At 37.5% G+C, this 23,817-nt stretch overlaps 1 protein-coding gene across 3 annotated transcripts in view; it reads right to left on the reverse strand.

The window, feature by feature from the left end:
- The window catches only part of LOC102423473 (ceruloplasmin), a 50,814-nt gene that overhangs the window by 19,465 nt on the left and 7,532 nt on the right, over positions 1-23,817 (reverse strand). For all 3 annotated transcript variants that reach the window (XM_014455792.2, XM_006088658.3, XM_014455791.2), the window contains 11 exons: positions 16,576-16,741; positions 14,872-15,002; positions 14,343-14,483; positions 13,875-14,086; positions 11,841-11,991; positions 10,761-10,973; positions 8,287-8,497; positions 7,341-7,480; positions 5,552-5,680; positions 2,998-3,104; positions 1,208-1,409 (listed from right to left, as the gene is read on the reverse strand). In XM_014455792.2, coding sequence (XP_014311278.1) covers positions 1,208-1,409; positions 2,998-3,104; positions 5,552-5,680; positions 7,341-7,480; positions 8,287-8,497; positions 10,761-10,973; positions 11,841-11,991; positions 13,875-14,086; positions 14,343-14,483; positions 14,872-15,002; positions 16,576-16,741 — 1,803 coding nt within the window. The remainder of the gene's footprint in view (positions 1-1,207; positions 1,410-2,997; positions 3,105-5,551; positions 5,681-7,340; positions 7,481-8,286; positions 8,498-10,760; positions 10,974-11,840; positions 11,992-13,874; positions 14,087-14,342; positions 14,484-14,871; positions 15,003-16,575; positions 16,742-23,817) is intronic.

Consider the following 23,817-nt stretch of genomic DNA (forward strand, 5'->3'; position numbering starts at 1 on the left):
ATACTCAATGTCTTCTCCCTTCATGAAACCTTTTTTGACCTTCAAATAAGGAATGTAAAAGACAGCCCTGTGTTTCTGTTTCAGTTGCAACATTCTCCCAAGTCAGCCTTGAATTGTAGCAATGCACAATCTGCAGCCCCCACACTGTGAACAGCTGGATAGAAGATGGCCCAGCTGGGTCTGTGTATCTCATTAGGGCCTAGTAAGATGATAATTAGAATGGATGTAGTCCTTAAATTAATTTTAAGTTTACATATATTTCTTGTGGGGGAAAAACTAAGACATTGGAAACGATCATATTTGGGTTTGCCTTAGTTAAGGTTCCCTTACCTAGTCATCTTCTTGAGCTTCCTAAAGATTAGGTTAAGTAAGATTGTGATTGAGATTGTTTATGTGTTTTCTAGTTGAATAATTGTCTTATTGCTGTGATTCTAGATGGGGAAAGTCATAAACAGAATGAGCCTTTTTACAATCAACCTATAAGAGAATTTTGATTGACAAGCATGGGGATTTTAAAAGCTCTGCCTATGAAGGTCATTTGGTGATGGTGGTGGGGAGGAGTGCGTGGGGCCAGGTGCTCTCCGGTTTGCCTCAAACCCCAACTGTACCTATGTTTACCCAGGTGAAATGTTTGGAAAAGTGTTTAGAAAGGCCCTCCAGAAGTGGCAGCTGATATTCCTGGTTTTCCCTTGCCTGCATGGCTTAAGAATTTGCCACATTACTAAGATAGTGGTGTAAAGCTCAGAGACCAGATCCAGCCCATTCATTGCATTCTTCTATGGCCTATGAGCAAATAGTGGTTTTTAAATATTTAAATAGTTAAAAAATATTTAAAAAGGCAAATATTTCCTGACATGTGAAAATTATATGAACTATAAATTTCAGTGTTTATAAATAAAGTTGTGTTGGCTCACAGCCACTTCTATTTGTTTGCCTCTTGTCTATGGGGGCTTTTGTGCTACAAGAACAGAGAGGAAGATAGCTTATGGCAGAGATGGAATGTTGCCTCTGTCCCTGCAGCCACCTCCAGCCCAAATTCTTTACTATCTGGCCATTTATGGGAAAAGTTTGTCATGTGATATATACCCAACTGTATGTATCTATGTTTTCTAAACTGTGCTGAGCTTGAGAAATTTGAACCTCATCTGTTTGTTTTGTGGAAAACACCCTGTAGGCTACAGTTGGGGTGTCAGTTAGTGGACATTACCATGCATTTGGTTGCTCAAGTTAAAAACATCATCATTCCGGTCTACTTGGTTCGGTTCTAGAGAATAGGTGTTGATATTTTCTTCCAAGTACCAGGATTCATTCTCATTAAAAATCATGAAGTGGAGAACACGGTGAACTATGTTGGCTTTGGTGTTTTTGCGACATACTATCAAAGGGCCTACCAGCCCGCTGTTAAGATCCTGAAGAAACAAAGCAAGATTATTAACCAGGCCCACAACTAAAAATTTCCCCCAATCAATAAAAAGAATGGAATCAAGTTTTGGTTTTAGTGAGATCAGATCCTGAGGGTTTTTTGTTTGTTTGTTTGTTTGTTTGTTTTACAGATCCTGAGTTTTTAATTATTAGGATTCTAAGTCTGAGAGTAAGGAACAAAACATGCTAAATCTTTGATTAAAGAAAAATTGTCATCTCATTCATTGGAGTTGAAGTTTAAAGAGAACAACAAACTCCTGGAAGGGACTTTAGACACATTCCTCAATGGATTTAGTTCTATTTTTGAAAATGTAAAGAACAGAACTTTGGTTTTAATTAGAATTCCCTGGCATTGGAGTTGGTTGGCAGAGATTCTAAAGGTCTTAGATCCTTTCTCCTGTGATGCCTCTGTTCCCACAGCACCTCCAGCCAAGAGCCTTAGTTTGTTTATATTAATTTTGTTTTGGGGTTGAATGTCTGAGTAGATTTTTGTTCCAGCTACAAAGTGGTCCAAATAACTAAAAGTTCAAAGAGAAAACTCTTTTTTTAAAAAAATGCAAATAAACTAAAACTCCAGAGTTGAGGGTTTTAAAAAATATGTAATCCTATATAATAAAGTGGTAATATGCAAATTGACCATCACACCCTTGCACAAAGATGGCTGCCCTCATATGGTCAAAGATGGCCACCATATGATGGCTGGCAGGGGAGGGCAGTTGTGGGCGATCAGGTCAGCAGGGGAGGGCAGTTGGGGGCGACCAGGCCTACAGGGGAGGGCAGTTGGGGGGGACAAGGCCTGCAGGGGAGGGCAGTTGTGGGGGACAAGGCCTGCAGGGGAGGACAGTTGGGGGCAACCAGGCCTACAGGGGAGGGCAGTTGGGGGGGACAAGGCCTGCAGGGGAGGGCAGTTGGGGGTCATCAGGCCGGCAAGGGACGGCATTTAGGGGGCAATCAGGCTGGCAGGGGAGCAGTTAGGCATCAATCAGGCTGGAGAGGAGTGGTTAGGGGTGATCAGGCTGGCAGGCAGAAGCGGTTGGGGCAATCAGGCAGGCAGGCAGGTGAGCGGTTGGGAGCCAGCAGTCCTGGATTGTGAGAGGGATGTCCGACTGACAGTTTAGGGATCAGGCCTAAACTGGCAGTCGGACATCCCCCAGGGGTCCCAGATTGGAGACAGTGTAGGCTGGGCTGAGGGGCACCCCCCCCCTGCACGAATTTCGTGCACTGGGCCTCTAGTATGTATATATTTATTTCTATTAATTATAGAATTTTCAGACTCTGTACTGAGTAACTCTGTACAGAGTTCTCAGTTACTCAGATCTGACTCAATGAAACAAAGAAGATGTTATAGTGACATTTTGAAAAATGTCCTAAATATAGGTAATCATAATGCAATAATTTATTCTTGAAAGATGCAAGCCTGTGTAGGATTAAAAGCTGAACAATATTTAGGTTACTTAATATAAACTTTACATAGAACTAAGATTTTTAAAAATAAAAAAAATAAACTCATTCTTCCTTCCATTATAATTTCTAGGAGGAGATAGAATAAAAACTGAGATTTGATTTAAACTTTACCTTAACCAGGTTCACAGTGGAATAGTAAAACCAAGGTATGCATTCAAAGTCCTTTGAGGTAGGACCAGTTCTTTCAGGAATCTGCCAAATGTATGTTCGGATTCTTCCTAAAAATAGGCAAATACAATGTATTAATATAGAATCTTTTAGACCATACTTCTGTATGGAGAACCAGATAATGAGAAGATGCTATAGCTATGCAAATAATTGGCAACAGAGTCCTCGTTTTGTTTTGTTTTGTTTTTCCCCCACTCTGGATCTACTGCTCCTAGCTTTGTGATTTTAGACAATGTGTTTGTATTTCTGAGTTTCTGTTTCCACATGCACATAAGACAGGAATTTAGAAATCAGATTAGATGATGCAAAAGAAGCCCTTGATGTTGCATTACCTGGGCCATTGGGCAAGTTCAATGTCATTATGATATTGGTTATTATGTAGTCAGGGTTATTGGAACAAAAACTTACAGTGATTCTGCCATTGAAAAATGTCAGTTATTAAATATCTAATTCATTCATTCAACAAACATTTATTGTTGTGATGATAACTCAGGCGTTAGAATATGACAGACTTGTTTTGAATCCCAGCTCCGAACTTTCCAATTTGTGGATTACGTAGACATCCTTTCCACCCAGAACTATTTGAATGATCCCTGCAGAATGATCCCTATTGACTCTTGCAGGAAAGTTCTTTTGATGCCCCACTCTTACCCCTTGCTGTATAATCCTCCACCTCCCACTTCCAGAGTATTAAATTAATTTTCCTAAGCACCTGTGACATAGTTTTCATCCTCCACTAACCAACCTTATCCCCAGTCTCCCTACTTCCAAGTCTTTAACTACCTACTTACTTTTTACCCTGCCCTTCCAGCACACCACATTTGGCCTGGGGCACAGCAAATACTCAGAAGTGTCTGTGGAATACAGGGAATGTGATCCTTTCCTGATTAATCAGTACATAGTGCTGACTTGCAAACACCCTTGATAGGCAATTCACATTGTAATATAAGACTGTTTTTAAAATCAAAAGAAAATATTTCAACCACCGTCAAGTGGCTCTTTCCTCGATACCCTTAATTTCTAGAATTTCTTGTTTTTGTGGGGAACTATGGGGGACATCCTGGATACCCCTCTTCGATCCCTCTTTAACAACAAAGGACTGGCTCCATTGGCTGTAAACCCTTCTTGCCAAAACCTGCATCCAATGACTGCTGCAGGGGAGGCAGAATAGAAAGAAGTTTGGGGAAAATTCTGATGAGTGGAGTGAGAAAGTACGAGCCAAGATCACAGGCCAATAAACCACTAGGTCTTCTCACCTCCTTTTATGACCAAAGAGAACTAGCTCATGGCAGGAAACCCCTGTGGTGGTCACAGAAGTCAACAACAACAGGACTGGCTAAAACCAGATCATTCCAAGAAAAAAATGACCAGATACTGATCCAAAGCTCATTACACCATCATTGTAATGGAAACTCACCACAAGTAGAAGGGGGCCAAGGGGGTGAATGGCCATGACACTTCCGGAAAGGACCATATTAGGAACAAGACATCCCCCCACAGCAAGAAGACAGAGTCAGAATTTAGCACCACAAAGTTCAGAAATAACCTACCCTTGGAAACACATAAAATCCCAAGAACTGACTTACCCACTGCACAACTCACTTGCGAGTTTCCCCGGTTCACTCAGACTCTTGCTTCTTTCACAACGGTGCCTGTGTCCTGGCCCCTCTCTTTGTCTCTACCTGAATAAAACTTACTTTCATTCTCACTCTAAATCATTCTTAAAATCTTTCCTCAGGAGCCTGGAGGTTGCCTCACACTGGAAATGTCCCAGGCCATGCTGGTGCAGGGCCAGGCCCTGGCATGGAACCGGTTTGGTGACACAGGGACATACAAGGCCAGCTCTCTCACCCCAACTCAGGACAGCTGGGGCCACCCTCTCTTCAGAACTTCTTGCATGGTTGGCTGTGACTTCTATTAAGACTGCGTCTCTGTTCAACCTCTCCCCCCTGATCAATTCTGCTTCCTTCTCTTTCTCTCCACTGTCATTGATCCCAAGAGCACTACCTGCACACAAATCTTCATTTCAGAGTCAGCTTCCTAAGCATATGGTAAAACCTTTTCATTTTCTTCTAAGTTGAGAAAGTGAATGGCATGCTCTAAAGTGGTGATGCCTTAGAAATATTAATACAAGAGGTTCATCACTTCCTCTTAGCAGCTCAACTCTATCCCTGCCCCTTCCTCACATACTACATCTTGTACTCAACTCCTACTTGAGTTGGAGAGATTGAATATAATAATACTTGGCAGCTGGATAGGTGGAGAGGTGGGAGGGAGGTAGCTCTAGAGGAGAAAGAAATTGTATACACTGGAAAGTTTTGCTTATGGTGCTTCCTCCTGGAAGCAAACTCAATTTGCAAAAGGAATTCCAAGTTCTTCAGGCCCTTCTTACTAGTCCAGTGATCTTTCTCATCTGGAACTACACCCGTATTTAAGAAGGAACATTAGCCCCATAGACCTGTATAAAAGCTTTTTTTTTCCCTCCCAAAGCAGTTACCTGGCTGTGTTGGAACAACAGTGAAATCCTGTGTTTTTACTCCATGAGCATAAATAGAATATTGCCTTGAGGCTTTATTTTTAAAGATAATCCGGACTTTTTCACCAGGAGTGGCAAATATTAAAGGACCTAGGAAATATAAGAAGAAAAATGTGTAAATAATCTTTACTTATTTTGAATTATGAGTCATCTGTCCTCAAGTATTTACAGAGTAACTTATTCTTATCCTTTTCCTTAACATGTGCCAAATAAAACACAAACACATTTATCAAGTGGATCATTGCTGATTTATAAAACATGATTTTTGCCTGGAAAATTTTAGTCATCTAGAATTTTTATAAGCTTCATCTCTAGAAAACCTACTTTGATGAGCATCAGGTAATGCATACAAAACACACAATTTAGAAATGGAGCACTTTACTTTCTTTCTTGACCCAACATCATCATTTAAGCCTTTAATTCTTTTCCCCCTTCACCCTAGTGGAAAATTGGAAGGAGCTACAAGGCCTTTTTATGACCCAGGGTAATATTCTCTCTGATAGACCAAAGACCCCTTAATTTTACTCTTTCTCTCTTTCATCCCAGGCCAAGAACTGAAGGTATAACATTTGCTATAAATCTTCTTTCTATTTGAAAGCAGATTGAATTGGTGGCTCTAAAAATTCTGAAACAGAGATGATTTTGAGATGAACTAAACAGTAAGAACTCTCTTCAAACTTGTGCTATAATTACTAAAATCAGAGCCCTGAAGAGACCTGGTGAACACTGACTAAAGCTAAAGTCAACACCTCTTTGACGCCCGTGTAATTCTACCTTCCCAAATGCTGTGCTTGTTTTTCCTTTTATATAAAGTGTTTTCTTTTTTGTTGTATAAATGATAATGGGATATAGAGAGTCATATTGTGTTATTTATCTTGTTGCATTTGGCCAGAATCCTAGAGAAAACAAACATCCAGCTGTTACTAAAGATAGGGAACCACCTACCAGCAGAGGGTACTAGATAGCACAGACCTCCCTGTCTCCCTCCCTCAAAAAGGGGCAAGCTCAAAAGTCCAGAACAATAACCATTCCCTTCATCAGCATGTAAATCCATCTTCTCAGGATCCCATGCCAAAAATGCCCTTTGATAGATACATAGATAGCAGGCACCAAACAAGATTGGGCATATGGAAATACCATGTGACTTCTGGAAATACTAGGCAACATATGGAAAAGCCATTTTACATATGAAGTCATCATATGACCTATGGAAATGCCACGTGAAGCCTAAACAATGACATGTGACTTATGAAAATGTTACATGTGAGTGCTCAGTGGTGTAGGTTTCCTAGCTGATCTGTCAAGGTTGGAAGAAAGGGCTATAATTTTCCTCACTCTTGGACAGAGATGAAATTGAGTCGGAACACCAAAGTGTTTAAATTAAAAGCAAATTTAAGCAAAGAAGTCCCCCTGCTCACTATAGACAAATTTCTGGGCTTCATTTTAATTTCAATGCAATTATCTCTACATGCTACATCTAAGGTCCCTCCCAGATCCATAATTCTTGAATTCTGAGTGCAAGAAGCCAAGTAATGTGAAACTGACCATATTAATTTTCTGCAGTCTCTTTACTTTCCTTTAAACAATACTTGAGCCACTCTTTTTTCCAGTAAAACAAATTAGAGTTAGCATTATAGGCATTTTTCTTTGACAAGATGGAAGTTGACAGTATTCCCAATGTGTGCAACAATCTCTAGTGGCTGAAAACAAGAAGCAAACACCCCAAATCAATCTTACTGTATATCTATACCTAGAATATCCAGATGCTTTTCATCTTCATTTCTTTTTGTTTGCTTTGTGAATGTGATATCATCGTATCGACGGTATACGACTTTCTTATATTTGGACCCAAGAAATGTCCCAATTTTATCCAAATATATGTTTGTTTCACTTTAAGAAAATGAAAATAAAAACAAAACCCACAAAATTAGTTAATTTAACAATTAAATTAGATACATTCTCATATGGAAGAACTTCTTATTGAAATAATGTAATTTATTAATATCTAGAAGCTATGGTACCTTGGAAAGTAATTCTTCTTTTTAAAAATATATTCATTCTGGTAAGATTGTTGAATATTTATTCCATACTTTAAAATACATTTTCAGAATAAAATTTTAGTTTTGATAAATGAATAAATAGTAAGAGAGAAAACTATAGTTAAAAATCAAATTTTACTAAAAGGAAAATTAGTGTCTTTAATTTGAGGTTTTCAGAGGAACAGGTGTAGATGGAGATGAATGTAGACAAAAGGAAAATCTGACTGATTCCAAATGTTAAATGTAGCTAAAAATATTTTATTATACCTCAAAGTGATACAATTGGATGGTAGCACCCATAAGGAAAATAGGATGCAAGAAATGGAAAGAGAGACAAGAAGAAACAATGCACAGAAGAAGTTATTTAGATATTTAGAAAGATTTTAAGTCATTTGGAATTTAAGATATTATACACACACATTTTGAAGTTATTTGTAACTTCAAAATTTGAATGTATCCTAAACACACACATGCCATAAACACATACCAATCACATACATGCATAGTACACACACATACCATACCAAACACAAAAAATTACAACACACGCACACACACACACACACACACACACACACACACACACACACTGAAAAGAAAGGGTGAGAAACTACAGGATGAAGCCTTCCTAGTTAGAGACTGAAGTTATCACCATACTTCTCCTTTCTTTGTAAATGGTGCAGTTCTCTTTCCCATGTCCTGCTAGGAGAATAATTCCACACAACTTCCTCAGCTGCAATATAAAAAATTTTCTCCTTTTGGTACTGCGTTTGATGAGGGTATTGCTCTGAACACTGCCTCACTTTGTATTTATGTTTCATGCCTCCTTGATAATGCTGTGAAGTCAGACAAACCACATCAAAAATTCCTAGAGGTAAATAAGAAAATAATTCATAAAGTTTTGCATTCAGACTTCTTTCTCTCTGTGAAGTCATCTGTAAGATATAAACCCCCAAAGAAATACAGTAAGATAGTTCATTCTTTCACTAATTTTATGAATATTTGTTGAGTATCTTCTTTATGCCAGGCATATTTCAAGGCACTTTAGAAACATCAATAGACATGACAGTTAAAAATCCTTGCCCTTACAGTTTATATTGCAAGGTCTTGTAGACATAGTATAACTTTTATATATGTTAGAAGGTAATAAATGCTATGCATCAAAGAAAAATGTATAACAGTGTAAGGAAGATTGAGGATTCTGGGGTGGAGTGGGCTCAAAGGAGCAATGGACAATGTTTATAGGATGATTAGGATAGGCCTTGATGGGAGGGTGGCATTTGGGCAAAGACTCATGAGAGGTGAATAGTAGATCTAGGGGAAGCAGGTAGCAAACACCCTTATGATGAAGGTCTAATTGGTGCAATTGAGGACCTTATAAGAGGCCCGTGTGCCTAGAGTGGAGTGAGCAAGGGTGAGAGTACCAGGAGAGAAGACTGGTGGGGAAAGGAGGGCTGGGTCCCATGGGCCACTGAAAAGTCTGTTGCCTTTACTTAGTGAAATGGGGAGCCATTGTGGAATTTTGAATTGATGAGTGACATATGGGCACTCTGGCCTCTGTGCTGAGAATAAACTGTAGTGGGTAAGGTGGAAGAAAGGATACCTGTTAGGAGGCTGTTAAAATCATCCATGAGAGATGATGGTGGCTTAGATCATAGAGGCAGTGGCAGAAGGAGTGAAAGGAAGTTGAAAGGATTCAGTTTAATACATTAAAAACTCCAAAGAATAACCATGACCAAAACAAATCACCACTACAACAACAACAATAAAAAACCCAGCCTGGTTTAGAACAGTGAATTCCACCTGAATTCAGATTGTCTTTTATTTTGGTAAATTTTATGCACATCACATTCTGACCCTGCTTAATATTACCTTCATAGCAATAACTCTCTCTTTCAACTCTTTACATGTTTCTATTGTTGTTATTAATTTTTATGGAGGGTAAGATTCAAGAAGATGGACAAGGAAGAAAAACCTTCAGATTCAGAGGGTTTAGGAAAGAGAACTTGTTTAGGATAAAATGATTCTCGTATAGCACAGTGCTTGACATGTAGTTGATGTCTCCACATGTTTATTAGAAATGATATTGTTTACAAAAGAGAATAAAGAGCAGACAATTTTTTTTAAGTTCAGGGGAAAAGAGAGTAAGGAGTAGGGCTGGGCTGGCAATAACTTGCCACTGAGTAAATGCCTGCAACAGAGAAGAGAGTGTTGGAGAAAATTTCTCCTCCCCCTTAATTGCACTTATTCACAGATTTTGTTTGTTTGAAAAGCAAAATTAAAAGTTTTGGAATATAGAAAATTGTAGTCAAATAAATCTGTGGCATTACAAAGAGTTAAGATACAAATCCATGGTATTTATAGAGTAACTAGTTTATTGTGTAGACAGTATTTGATTGATGCCAGTAGTTTTTGATCAAGATAGATGATTTTGTGTGTGTTTGTGAAGTTGGATCTGCAGGATAAAAGAAGACACTAACATTTTCTTTAAAGTCCAACATATTCCAGGCACTTTACTGCATCTTTACTTCTTGTATCTCATGGGATCTGATCATTGCCTATTCCTTTTTGTAAGTTGTAAGTTATTACAATACTTATTTTACAAATGAGGGTGTTAGGTTTAGAATGGAGGCTTGGCTCCTCTGATCCCCACAACAATTCTCTGATATGGGATGTATTTTTAAAAAATATTTTTCAGCAACAATCAAGCTCATTGAAATCAAAACCTCTCCCTTTAGAGCAAAGCTAGCAAGGAGAGATATAGGAAAGGAAGGCAGAGAGAGGAGGGTAAGGTAGAAGCAGAAGGAAGTCCTGGGAAACAAATAGACAGGAGAGTAAGAAATGCAGCAGATAGTTGAAAAAAGACAAGGTCAAATGCTTCAAAACATCTTCACTGTTTTTGAGTAGTGTGGGTTGGTTTAAAGCCTGGGAGAGAATGAGAAAATTTTTATGCACAGGAAGATGATATACCAGTGTTCTTATAAATTAAATGGAAAAGAGCAACAATTTTCCAAGAACTATTTATATAATTTCTCTTTTTCTTCTGTACAAACAATATCCAGTGCATATAATGACACTGTTTTTCATACTTTAAACATGTTCCTGGTTGAAGGAGAAGATTTACCACTTACCTGTGGAATCAGGTGTCATTAAAAGTGTCTCGGAAGTGTGGGGGAACAAGGCCACAGTGTCCCCCCTTTCTCCAGCGGAAATGAAGGTATTTCCTGAAAAGTATATCCCATGTAAGTCCTGCTGTGATCCCACACTAAGTACGTGCCAGGAAATGTTGTCTCCTAAGCACATATCCAGTCCTGGTAGATTTCCATACATGTATCCATTTATGGCTGCAAGACATTTGAGACAAAGACAAGAGAATTGAATTTACTGACATGTCCTTTTTTTTTTTTTAATCCTAACCGAGGATATTTTTCCATTGATTTCTAGAGAGAGTGGAAGAGAGAGGGAAAGACAGAGAGAAATATCTATGTGAGAGAAACACATCGATTGGTTGCTTCTTGCAGGCTCCCCAACCAGGGCCCAGGCAGGGGAGGAGCCTGCAACCGAGGGACGTGCCCTTGACTGGAATCGAACCCGGGATCCTTCCGTCCACAGGCCAATGCTCTATCCGCTGAGCCAAACCGGCTAGGGCTACTGACATCTCTTGAAATGCAACAGAGAACTAGTCATAAAGCAATTCATTCATTTAAGAATATTAAGATGACAGGAGTCAATCCTTTCCTTTTAGATTTCAGAAAACTAAGACCAGAGGAGCAGTTAAGTGTTCAGTGCCATTAAGCTAGTGAATGGAAGTGTTAAGAGCAGAGCACAAGTCTCCAGACCAATTCTTTTCCCACTACATCTAACACTATTCCAAAACTACCAACCAAGCAACTCAACAAATACCCCACCCAACTACTTCACTAATTTGTCAATAGAAAAATACAGGACTTTTCTGTCTTACATGTAGTTATAACTAAACAATATATTGCACGAAAACGGCATTGTAAATATTTGGTAAATTGAAGGTAACATAATAACCTTGGTAGACAATATTTTTATTGGGAAATTATACTTAAATGTAACATGAAACATATTAGCCAACCATTGGGCCATGAAATGTGCATTTTAAAAAATGATCTGTAATTCCTTAGGCATAATGAAATTAAACAACTGCTTAATATATCTATCTTGTAAATTAAATGTTTTCTTACAGTACATTAAGTTAGAATCATGGAAACTTTGATCCTCTTTATCCACATTTTCAGGTTCTGTGGTAAATGTTCTAATATTTTCATCCAGGAGATGACTTTCATTTTCATCAAATACTGTAGCAAGTAGGTAAAACTCTTTGTCTATTCCCTTCTGCGAATGAGAATAGAAAAAAGAACAGACATGAAGTATAGATGGTCCAATGATTGATCTGAATACAAGATTTTATATACAATGAGATTTGTGTACTCCTAGAAATTGTGATCAATTGACCTCCCCAGTTACAGCATTTATATAAAGGCATGAATCCCAATGAATGGATTTATCAGAACTAACAAGTTGGGGAAATCTCTACAGCTGTTTTCATTTAAAGCTCTTACTCTAGGGATCTCTACATCTGAAACGTTATAAAAATAAATTACATAATCAGATAATCACAGATAGTAACTTTTCATAGCATGCTTTATAGAAAGTAAGTTAAATAAAATGTTTTTAATTCTAAATTCTAGAAAGTCTGCATTTTAGGGTTTATGAAGAAATTAAATATGTATAATATTTTTATTTTTGGATAAAAATTACATGTATATAAGAATTAGGAGACTTCTAAATGACTTTATATAAATTAATACAAACATATAGTCACATTTTAAAATAAAAATATACATTTAATCATAAATATATTTATATTGGTGAATTTACAAGGCTTCATTACACATGAATTATAATTGTAGAAAATAATTTAGACATTAGTTCATTTGTGAGTGAGGAATGAGGGAAAATCATTCATCAAGCATTTATTGAGCACCTACCACATGCCACAGAGGGGTTATGGTTGTTACAATCTATATTATAAAAGGCCAATGGCTGTAATGCTGTAACGCTGTAATGACCAAACGACCAGTCACTAAGATGTACATTGAGCACCTCTTGGTCCTTCCCACCCCTTCACCCTCCCCTCACCCCCCACCCATGAGCAGCAGCTCTCATGGCAAGCAGGGCAGGGCGCGAGTTACTAGGGGTGGAGAGCTACAAGTGGCAAAGGGCTACTAGCAGCAGAGAGCTAAGAGCTGTGGAGGGCGGGGCGCGAGCAATGAGTGGCAATGGGCAGGGCGGCCAGCTGAGGCAAGTGGAAGCGAGCTACTCGCACATGATTTCATGCACGCAGGGCCTCTTGTAAGTGAATAAAACCCCTGTATGGTTTCAAGGAACTTATGGTCTAGAAAAACCAATAAAAATAAATGCATGAGTAAGTGCTTTAATGAAAACATAGATAAGGAACTATGGCAATCTGTAGGAACTTTAAGTAACTTTAGTTAGGAGATATTGTTTGAAGGGCAGGGAGGAGTCCTCAGTATGAGTTTTAAAAATGTCTTCACTTTTAGCAGGTGAAGCAGTGAGGAAAGATGATTCCAGATAGAGAGAAGAAAGGCAAAGTAAAAGGGATATGACTTAGCCTTCCTTACTCAGGGACTAATAAGCTAATTGTGCAGCAAGGCCAGAATGGTAGGGAGGGGTGCAGGAATCTGGAGGGATCAGAAGGGTCTGATGTGTTGATGTCTGAGTCAAGAAATGGTGGAGTAATTTTTAGTGTGGTGAGTGCTGTAACTAGATTTGAAAGGAAGGAGTGTGGAGTTATATTGAAGCAGGATTAGAGTGGGGGCAGGAGTTAGGAGGTTAAAGGAATTCAGAAAGAGATAATGGTGCCTAAAATAAGGCAATGGTATTATAGACTTGGTGACTGATGTTACAGAATAGAGGAAAAGAGGGTCACTTAGAGAGGAGAGGGAGAGGTATTAGCCATCCAGAGGGAGATGAAGAGTTAAAATAGTTGGAATTAGAAATGTTTGTGGAACATGCTAGGGTGGGTGTTCATTGGCCAGAGGAAGATATACGTCTGGAGTTGAGGAAAGGATGGAATTGGGAGACATCAGCACACAGAAGCGAAAGCTGTTGATTGCCCCATTGCCTTTTCTCTGCAGTTCTGTCTCAGGCAAACTCTCACCAAGGCATACCTGGACATAGGTCCCATGACTCACCTGTTTGCCATCCTTTCCAAGGCTTCCCGTTCTGCACACCAGGAGAGGCCCTACAAGACCGCTGTTGGTGTCTTTTTTCCCATATACTGAGGAGTAGTATAACCAGGTCAGGCAGTTGGGATCCGTGGAGGTAGGACCCACATCTCTTGGAACTTGCCAGGTATAGACAAATGTTGTGCCAGGATTTACATGTGAGGAGGCTGGAGGGATACCTAGGAAGGAATAACCATTTGTAAAATAGATCTATTACGCAAAGTACTCTAGTTTAGACTGTGAGATCTCTGAGAGCAAGAACTGTATCTTGCTCACCTTGCAGCGCCTTGGGTGACAATTGAAAGGGGCCAAAGGAATCACTTTGCCACAGTAAGTACACAGAGCTGTTAAGGTGTGAAAAGTGGGCTGCATAATAACTTTGTTGACATTATATTACAGTATGGCTTGCTTGGCCCTCCCTCAAGTTCTACTTACTTCCTCCGGGTGTTTTGTAGTACGAGCCCTCATTGTCTTTGCTGTAAAGCAGTCCATGAGGCTGAATGCTGAGCGGCAGAGGACCTTTATTATAGAAAGTGACCTTGAGGGTATCTCCTACCTCTGCCTTAATGACAGGACCTAGAAACCAAAAGAATTAGTAGTTGCTCTGGTTTTCATAAACGTAACTGTCAGGCTGCATTGCTTGGGTAACTGTCAGGTTGTGTTGCTTGGGTAAGGGTCTGAGAACAAACTAAGGGTCTGAGAACAAACTAAGGGGATGATGCCTTGAGCCAGATGATCAGGGTCTTAAAAAGTCACTTTGGATGAATATGATAAACTTATTGGATTTATAGGAAAAAAGAATGTAGTTTACAGTTGGGCGAATTGGATTATATTGTTTTCATGAGGTTTTAAAATGACAGCTAAAATTAATAAAACTGTGAGTGGGTGAATATTATTTTGACTGCACAGAATTTGTATAAATGGTACATACTTATTACCTTCCAAGCTATAAATAGAATTTTACCAAGGATTCCAAGATGATCTTCTCTTGCCTTCTGTGTTTGGAAGGAAGCATCTGTGTATTCACGATAAACTAGCTTTTGGTAAGTTCCTCCAATTCTTGTTGGGCCTTGTTCAAAATATATCTGAGATTTACTGTGCAGAGAAAGTAGATACACAAAGAACTTTTAAGTTTACAGTGATAATGTGAAAAGAAAGCAAGAATCTACACACAATTGTTTTAAAGTACTTGTTAATTTATTTCTAAAAGTAATTTATGCTCATTGTAAAAAATTTGGAAAATAAGGAAAAACATAACAAAAAAATTAAAATCTTCATAATGCTACTATCTATATAGAACCATTGTCAATATTTTCCATGGATATCTTTTCAGCCTTTTGTCTGTGCATGGCATATAAGTATCTCTGTTTACTTAGTAGTGTATCTACAAATTTTCTTTTGGGAAAAAAAGGCATATATCTGATTTTTTTTCAGGCAGGTAGTGATAAACATTAAAGTATGTGCAGAGATATGAGAATATTAAGGTGAGAGATTCCATTCTTATTTTTTTATTCTACTACAAAATTCATGCAAGAGCCTTGGCCCCAGCCCCTGCCCACTGCCGCCGTGGCCAGGGGCCTCTGCCACCTCTGCCGAGGCCCCCGCCTGGTGTGGCTTTGTCTAGAAGGAAGGACACCCGGTCTAATTAGCATATTACGCTTTTATTATTATAGATAATAAAATAAAATGGAGTCTGTTAGAAAAAATGGTCCCTAGCAATGAACTGGTGATTTGCAGTGTTAACACATCATAGTATTGCTAAGCCAGGAGAATCAAGCAAGTCAAAGGATCTATCAATCATCCTTAGTTTAGTCAATATAAAATGAGTGTAAGACCTAATTCTGAATCTAGTTTTTGCTCTAAGCCAGATACCCTTCTCACAATTAATACAAAATTTCCATTAAACAGATTGAATAATTTATTGATAACCTTAAAATGTAAGAAGAGAAAATATTCATTTGATATCACATTTTTAGTTTTCTCAATTTTTTGAGAAATCATTATTTTTTGGTGGTTTAGAACTTGATATTTTCTGACATATAACTTTAATTCAATAGACCAGAAGGATTAAAACTCCTGAAATCTTTAAGTTGGTAAATATATTTAACAATTGGACTATCAGAAAAAGTTTTTATGCACTTTTAAATACTAATGCTGCAGTAATGTATTTCAGTCTTAGCTTTTGGTCATTAACATAGAAATTGGTAATATAGTCTTAAATATTATTGAGTAAAAATATTTACATAATATAATGTATGGATGCTACAAGAAATGATTTAATTCTCTTCAGATCTTAGCAGGAAAGTATAAATTACACATGAGGAATGCTCTTGAATTTTTATAAAATTGCTATTGATAACATTATCCACTATGCTGTTAAATGTCTCATAATTATAAAACAAATCCATTTTAACACTCAGTGCTAGGAAACCTATGAACATTTTGTTCATCTTTGCACTGGCTGCCAAGACATTTAGAGAAAAATTTTGTGTGGCAATGATCCTTAGGTTCAAATTTTTCCAATTATTGATATAATTAATTTTCTACCTTGATTTTATCAGAATCTTTTTAGTATAAGATGCCTAAATCCTTTTAAGGAATAGTTGGGTTCTAAAAAGTTTCAATTATCTTTATTTAACCATAAATGCTTCAATCAGCAAATCATTACCATCCAGCTGCTGTTAAAGGTTTTCCAGTGAAGAAATCTATACCAGATGGAGCATAGTTCCATAATGTTTTTTCAGCAGCAATATAGTAATGTATAATACGGGTCCCATTTTCATCTGCTGAAGATTTTTGGCAATTGCTTACATTGAAAAAAGCCTTCATACTCTCTGAAAAACATTAAATCCAAGTACAGAATGTTATTAAGACATGAAAACCTTTTAAAAAAATATATATTTTATTGATTTTTTACAGAGAGGAATAGAGAGTTAGAAACATCGATGAGAGAGAAACATCAATCAGCTTCCTCCTGCACACCTCCTACTGGGGATGTGCCTGCAACCAAGGTACATGCCCTTGGCTGGAATCGAACCTGGGACCTTTCAGTCCGTAGACCGATGCTCTATCCACTGAGCCAAACCGGTTAGGGCAAAAACCTTTTTTTTGTAGTCCATATATATTTTTTATTTTAGCCAACAACATTGCAACTTCCTCTTTCTCTGAGAAATTTTAGGTACTTTATTTATGGAATCTGTATAAAAGCCTAAAATGTATGAAACAAGTGCAGAAGCCAGGATATAAAGATTAATGTTAGAGGATTATATGTTACTGGAGAATAACCAGCATTGGAACAACTCAGAGATAAAGACAGTAACTGCCTACTGAAAAGAATTTGAGAGTCTATTTGACCCAAAATGTCTTTCCTTGTAGGTATAAATTGCTACCACTAGTCACTAATGAGTAAATTGGTTGATTAGGTTAACTGTTGGCAGCCAGGTGGAAAATCAAGGCAGGTACATTTTCATGAGGGCATCAATTCTGTATTTGATTTCAGAGTACCATTGGTGGAAATGTAAATTGGTGTATACATTTTGAAGGCAATCTGGCAGCATTTGTTAAAATTAAAAACCCTTCCATTATATAATTTCATTTCTTGGTAGTTACCCAAGAGCAATATTTGCACATGCATAAAAATATACAAATAAAAGGTATTAACTACAATATTGTTAATAAATTAAAAAAGTAGAAGCAATGAAATGTCTATCAGTAAGGAAATCGTTAGATAAATTTGTATACATCCCAAATACGGAAAACTATATGACACTTTACAAGAATAAGTTAAATAGATGAAGAATGTCATAGAAAAGATTTCAAGACATATTGATGAGTGAAGAAAGCAAGAAGCAGAGTATTATATGCAGTATGATCTAATTATGTAAAAGAAGCACAAAACAGCTGTGGGTTTTTTTTGGAAAAGGTTCATACATGTGTGAAAATGCATAGTAAACAGGTTTGCAAGTATTCACACCCAATCGTTTACAGTGATTACTCTCTGGAGAGGGAACTGACTGAGATGGTGGTGAAAATAATATTCCTTTCTAATATCATCAGATTCAACCCTTCAATTACAATGGCTGTGTGTGGTTCTCCTTTTCCCCATGGCCCTGAGAGGAACACAACACTCAGGAAATCCTAATAAACACCTGGTGCATAGTTGTTTAAATAATTAATTGAAGTGTGATGCTAACCAAAGTATGAGACTTAGAAAGAAAAAGGTTTTGATCAGAGAAGTAAACCCCATTTTTTTACAAAGAAATAAAAATTAAATTCTTCAGTTCTAATAATAATCAGATTTTCTGATTGAAAAGTAAAACAAAACATTTACATGATTATACGTAGAGTTTGGTTATATTTAAGAATATAAAAGATCAATAACTTCCTAATTGACCAGCCTATTATTCAAAGGACAGTGTGATTGAAGAGATAATAAATGAAAATAAGGAAGTTTACTGAGTAATGGATTATAATTACAGTTGACCCTTGAATAACTCAGGTTTGAATTGTGCAGGTCAACTTATATGAAGATTTTTTCATTTTGTAAACAGACAACATAAACTTATGGTATTGATACATACAGTACAGGAGTGTAAATTATTTTCTCTTACAATTTTCTTAATAACATTTTCTTTTCTCTAGCTTACTTTATTGTAAGAATATAGAAGATAATACATATAACATAAAAATATTTGCTTATTGACTGTTTATGTTATCAGTAAAGCTTCAACAGTGGGCTCAGTAATTGAGTTTTGAGGGAGTCAAAAGTTACATGTAGATTTCTGACAGTGAGGGCAGTCAGTGTTCCTAATCCCAACTTGTCAAAGGGTCAACTGCATTTGTTCCTACATAATTCTTGGCTCTGCCTCTTACAGGGTTTTGGGCAAGAGTTTAACCTCTTAGAACTTGTTTTCTCAATTGAAAAAACAACAAGAAACAAATCTGTAATAATACTTGCTCTCTCCAGTGCTCAGGTTTTTGTAAAACTCACAGGTTAATAAACATAAAAGTTTTTTTTTTTTTGTAAAAACAACAATAAAAAATCCCCCCATATACCAAACAGGGTTTATTATCATAGAGTTAAAAGTACCAAAGGGGAGGAGAAAATGGCAGCTGTATAGGCAGAAGTATTGGGGACCACATCCTGGGGCCAGGCCAGAAAAGCAACTAAATCGGAGAACAACCACCCTGAATTAACAAATTAGACACAGCCCAGGAGACAATATTCAATAAGGAAGGGCAGAGGATGCCTAAAGAATGCCGCTTGCCAGCGATAACCTGCATGGAACCACCACCGTGCCCTGGCACTGAGTGGTACAATACCTCCTGGCAGGTTCCCAAATGTCTGCAGGGAGCACTTGCCATAGTGACCTCCCCCACCAGGTCTTTACATCAGCCTGCTGGGACCTAGCATTCCAGGATCTGGCTACTGGAATGTAAATAAGCCAGGGGGAACCCTGTGTACCACCTTTGCCCTGGGCCCCAGGACCTGCTGCCTGGGTGAACTGGAGCAACCCAGTGTGTGTCCCACTCCAGGCCACAGAAGAGTGTGGACTGTGTGACCCAGAGAAAACGGCACCTTCTCCACCCCGGCCCCCAGGACAGCATTGCTGGGGCGACCTGGAGAAAGATACAGCAAAAATGGGAAGACAAAGAACCCATAAAGGAAAGAAAAGAAGGAATCACCAGAAAAGGAACAAAATGAAATGGAGGCAAGCAATATGTCAGAGAAAAAATTCAGAGTAAGGGTTATGAAGTTCCTAAACTGGCTGGATAAAAATAACCCCACAAACATATGTAAGAATCAAACGGAAATAAAAAATGACATAACTGCACTAAAAAACACAATGGGAGGTTTCAACAGTAGACAAGAAGAAGCGGAGGACCAAATCAACAAGCAAGAACACAGGGAAGTAAAACATACCCAATCTGAACAAAAATTGGAAAAAAAATTGAAAAGCAGGAGAAGCATTTAAGGGAACTTTGGGCAACATGAAACAAAGCATTATCCACATAACAGGGGTGCCAGAAGGTCAATAAGAGGAGCAAGGATTAGAAAAACTATTTGAATAAATAATGACAGAAAACTTCCCTGACTTGGGGAAGAAAAAAGTCACACAAGCACAGATAGTCCCAAACAAAATGAACATAAAAAGACCCACACCAATTTGCTTCATAATTACAAAGGCAAACGTTAATGACAAAGAAAGAATCTTAAGGGCTGCAGGAGAGAGACAGAAAGTTACCTACAAGGGATCTCCCATTAGACTATCAAATGATTTCTCAACAGAAACGCATCAGGTCAGAAGGGAATGGAATGATGTATACAAAGTGATGCAAAACAAGGGACTGAATCCAAGAATACTCTATCCAGCAAGATGAAATCTGGAGCTTCACAGTCATAAAAAGGCTAAGGGAGTTTATTACCACCAAACCAGCAATGCAAGAAATGCTAAAGGGACTTTTGTAAAAAGAAGAAAGATAAAAGGAGGAAGGAACACAGGCATAAAGAATAAAAATGGCAAAAAAGTACCTATCAATAATAACTTTAAACATAAAGGGATTAAATGCTCCAATCAAAAGACATAGGGTTGCTGACTGGATAAGAAAACATGACCCATATATTTGCTATCTACGAGAGACCCACTTCAGAACAAAGAACTCACACAGACTGAAAGTGAAGGAATGGAAATAGAAATTTCAGGCAAACAGAAGTGAAAAAAAAGCTGGGGTAGCAATACTTATATCTGACAAAATAGACCTCAAAGTGAAGGCATAACAAGAGATAAGGAGGGCTACTTCCTAATACTGAAGGGATCAATACAACAGGAAGATATAACTCTGGTAAACATATGTGCAACGAATACAGGAGCACCCAAATACATTAAAAAATCTTCTGGAAGATCAAGGGAGAGATTGACAGCAAAACAATCATAGCAGGGGACTTTAATACCCCATTAACATCACTTGATACATTCTCTAGACAAAATATTAACAAAGAAACAGCAATCCTACACGACTCACTAAATCAGATGGAAGTAATTGACATCTTCAGAATATCTCACCCAAAAGCAATGGATTATACATTCTTCTAGACTATGTCTGGAACATTTTCAAAGATAGACCACATGTTAGGACACAAACTAAGTCTCTACAAGTTCAAGAAGTTTGAAATCATATCAAGCATCTTCTCAGATCACAATGGCATGAAATTACAAATCAACTACAATAAAAACAATACAAAAATTAAACACATGTAGGCTAACTAGCATGGTATTAAACAATGATTGGGTTACCAAAGAGATCAAAAAAGAAATTAAAAACATCCTGGAAACAAGTGACAATGAAAATATACCAATACAAAATCTATGGGGCACAGTGAAAGCAGTCCTGAGAGGGAAGTTCATAGCTCTACAGGCCTACTTAAAAAAAAAAGCTGGTAATAAATTATCTAAACCTACAACTTAAAGTATTAGAAAGAGAGCAACAAGAAAATCCCAGAGTAAGCAGAAGGAGTAGATAATAAAGACCAGAGTAAAAATAAATACTATAGAGACCAAAAAAATAAAAAATAAAAAACAATACAAAAGATGAATAAAACCAAGAGCTTAGTTCTTTGAAAGGATAAACTAGATTGATGAACCTCTAGCCAGGCTCACCAAGAAACAAAGAGAGAGGACTCAAATAAATAAAATTAGAAATGAAAGAGGTGAAGTAACAACTGACCCTACAGGCATACAGAGGATTGTAAAAAAAATACTATGAACTCTACTCCAACAAACTGGACAACATAGACAAAATGGACATATTCCTAGAAAAATACAATTTTCCAAAACTCAAACAGGAAGAATAACAAACCTGAATAGCCGATAACTGCTGATGAAATTGAAGCAGTAATAAAAAAAACTTTTAGCAAACAAAAGCCCTAGTGCAGACAGCTTTACACAGGAGTTTTACCAAACATTCAAAGAAGAACGAAAACCTATCCTCCTCAGACTATTCCAAAAAATTTAAGAGGCAGGCACCCTTTCAAGCTCTTTCTATGAAGCCAGCATTATCTTAATCCCAAAACCAGATAAAGACACTACAAAGAAAGAGAATTACTAGCAAATATCCCTGATGAATATAGATGCTAAAATACTCAACAAAATTCTAGCAAATCAGACCCAGCATTACATTAGAAAGATCATACACCATGACCAAGTGGGATTTATTCCAGGGATGCAAGGCTGGTACAATATCCACAAATCAATAAACGTGATACATCACATAAACAAACTGAGATACAAAAATCACATAATCAGATCAATTGATGCAGAAAAAGCATTTGATAAAATTCATCACCTTTTCTTGATAAAACCTCTCAACAAAGTGGGAATAGAGGGATCATACCTCAACATAATAAAAAACTTATATGACAAACTTACAGCCAATATCATACTCAATGGGCAAAAACTAAAACCATTTCCCCTAAGAACAGGAATAAGACAAGATGCCCACTTTCACCACTCCTGTTCGACATAGTACTGGAAGTGCTAGCCATAGCAATCAGACAAGAAGAAATAAAAGGCATCCAAATTGGGAAAGAAGAAGTAAAACTGTCATTGTTCGCAGATGACCTGATATTGTACATAAAAAATCCTAAAGACTTCATTAAAAATCTACTATACTTAACAAATGAATTTGGTAATGTAGCAGGATACAAAATTAACATCCAGAAATCTATGGCCTTTCTATACACCAATAATAAACTCACAGTAAGAGAAACTAAAAGAAACAATCCTATTTACCATTGCAACAAAAAAATTAAGATACCTAGAAATAAACTTAACTAAGGAGGTAAAAGACCCGTACTTGGAAAACTACAGGATGTTGAGAAAAGAGATAGAGAAAGACGTAAAAAAATGGAAGAATATACTGTATTCATGGATTGGTAGAATCAACATCATTAAAATGTTCATACTACTCAAAGCAATCTATATATTTAATCCAATCTCCATTAAAATACCACTGGTATATTTCACAGACCTACAACAAACTCTCCAAAAATTCATATGGAATTAAAAATGACCCTGAATAGCCACAGCAATCTTGAGAAAGAAGAACAAAGTTGGAGGGATCACAATACCAGCTATCAAGCTATATTACAAAGTCACTGTTCTCAAAACTGCCTGGTATTGGCAAACGAACAGACATACAGACCAATGGAACAGAACAGAGAACCCAGAAATTGACACAAGCCATTATACTCAAAGGAGGCAAGAGCATACAATGGAGTCAAGACAGTCTCTTTAATAAATGGTATTGGGAAAATTGGACAGATACATGCAAAAAAATGAAACTGGACCACCAACTTACACCATACACAAAAATAAACTCAAAATGGATAAAGGACTTAAACATGACAAGAAACCATAAAAATCTTACAAGAAGCTATAGGCAGCAAAATAGCAGACAATTGTCATACCAATATCTTTACCAACACAACTTCTATGGCAATAGAAACTAAGGAGAAAATAAACAAATGGGACTACATCAAAATAAAATGCTTCTGCACAGCAAAAGAAACTATCAAGAAAACATCAAGAGAGCCCACTACTTGGGAGAACATATCTACACTAATAAAAGACAAAGATGCTAAGTGACTGTACCTTCGCTACACCCTAAGCCACACCCACCAGCCAATCAGAGCAACTATATGCAAATTAACCCAACCAAGATGGCGACCGGCAGCCACAGAGCTGGAGCAAGCAGGAGGCTTGGTTGCCCGGGTGATGGAGGAAGCCAAGCTTCCCGCCAGCCCTGAGTCGGCTGTGGCCTCTGCTCATGAAAACAAAGTTTCAATTATAGAAGACAAATAAATCCCAAATACATGCTTCCAGCCAGCCTCCACTGGGAGCTTGGGTGGCTG

Source organism: Myotis lucifugus, unplaced genomic scaffold (assembly GCF_000147115.1).
Source record: "Myotis lucifugus unplaced genomic scaffold, Myoluc2.0 scaffold_50, whole genome shotgun sequence".
NCBI classification, from domain to species: Eukaryota; Metazoa; Chordata; class Mammalia; order Chiroptera; family Vespertilionidae; genus Myotis; species Myotis lucifugus.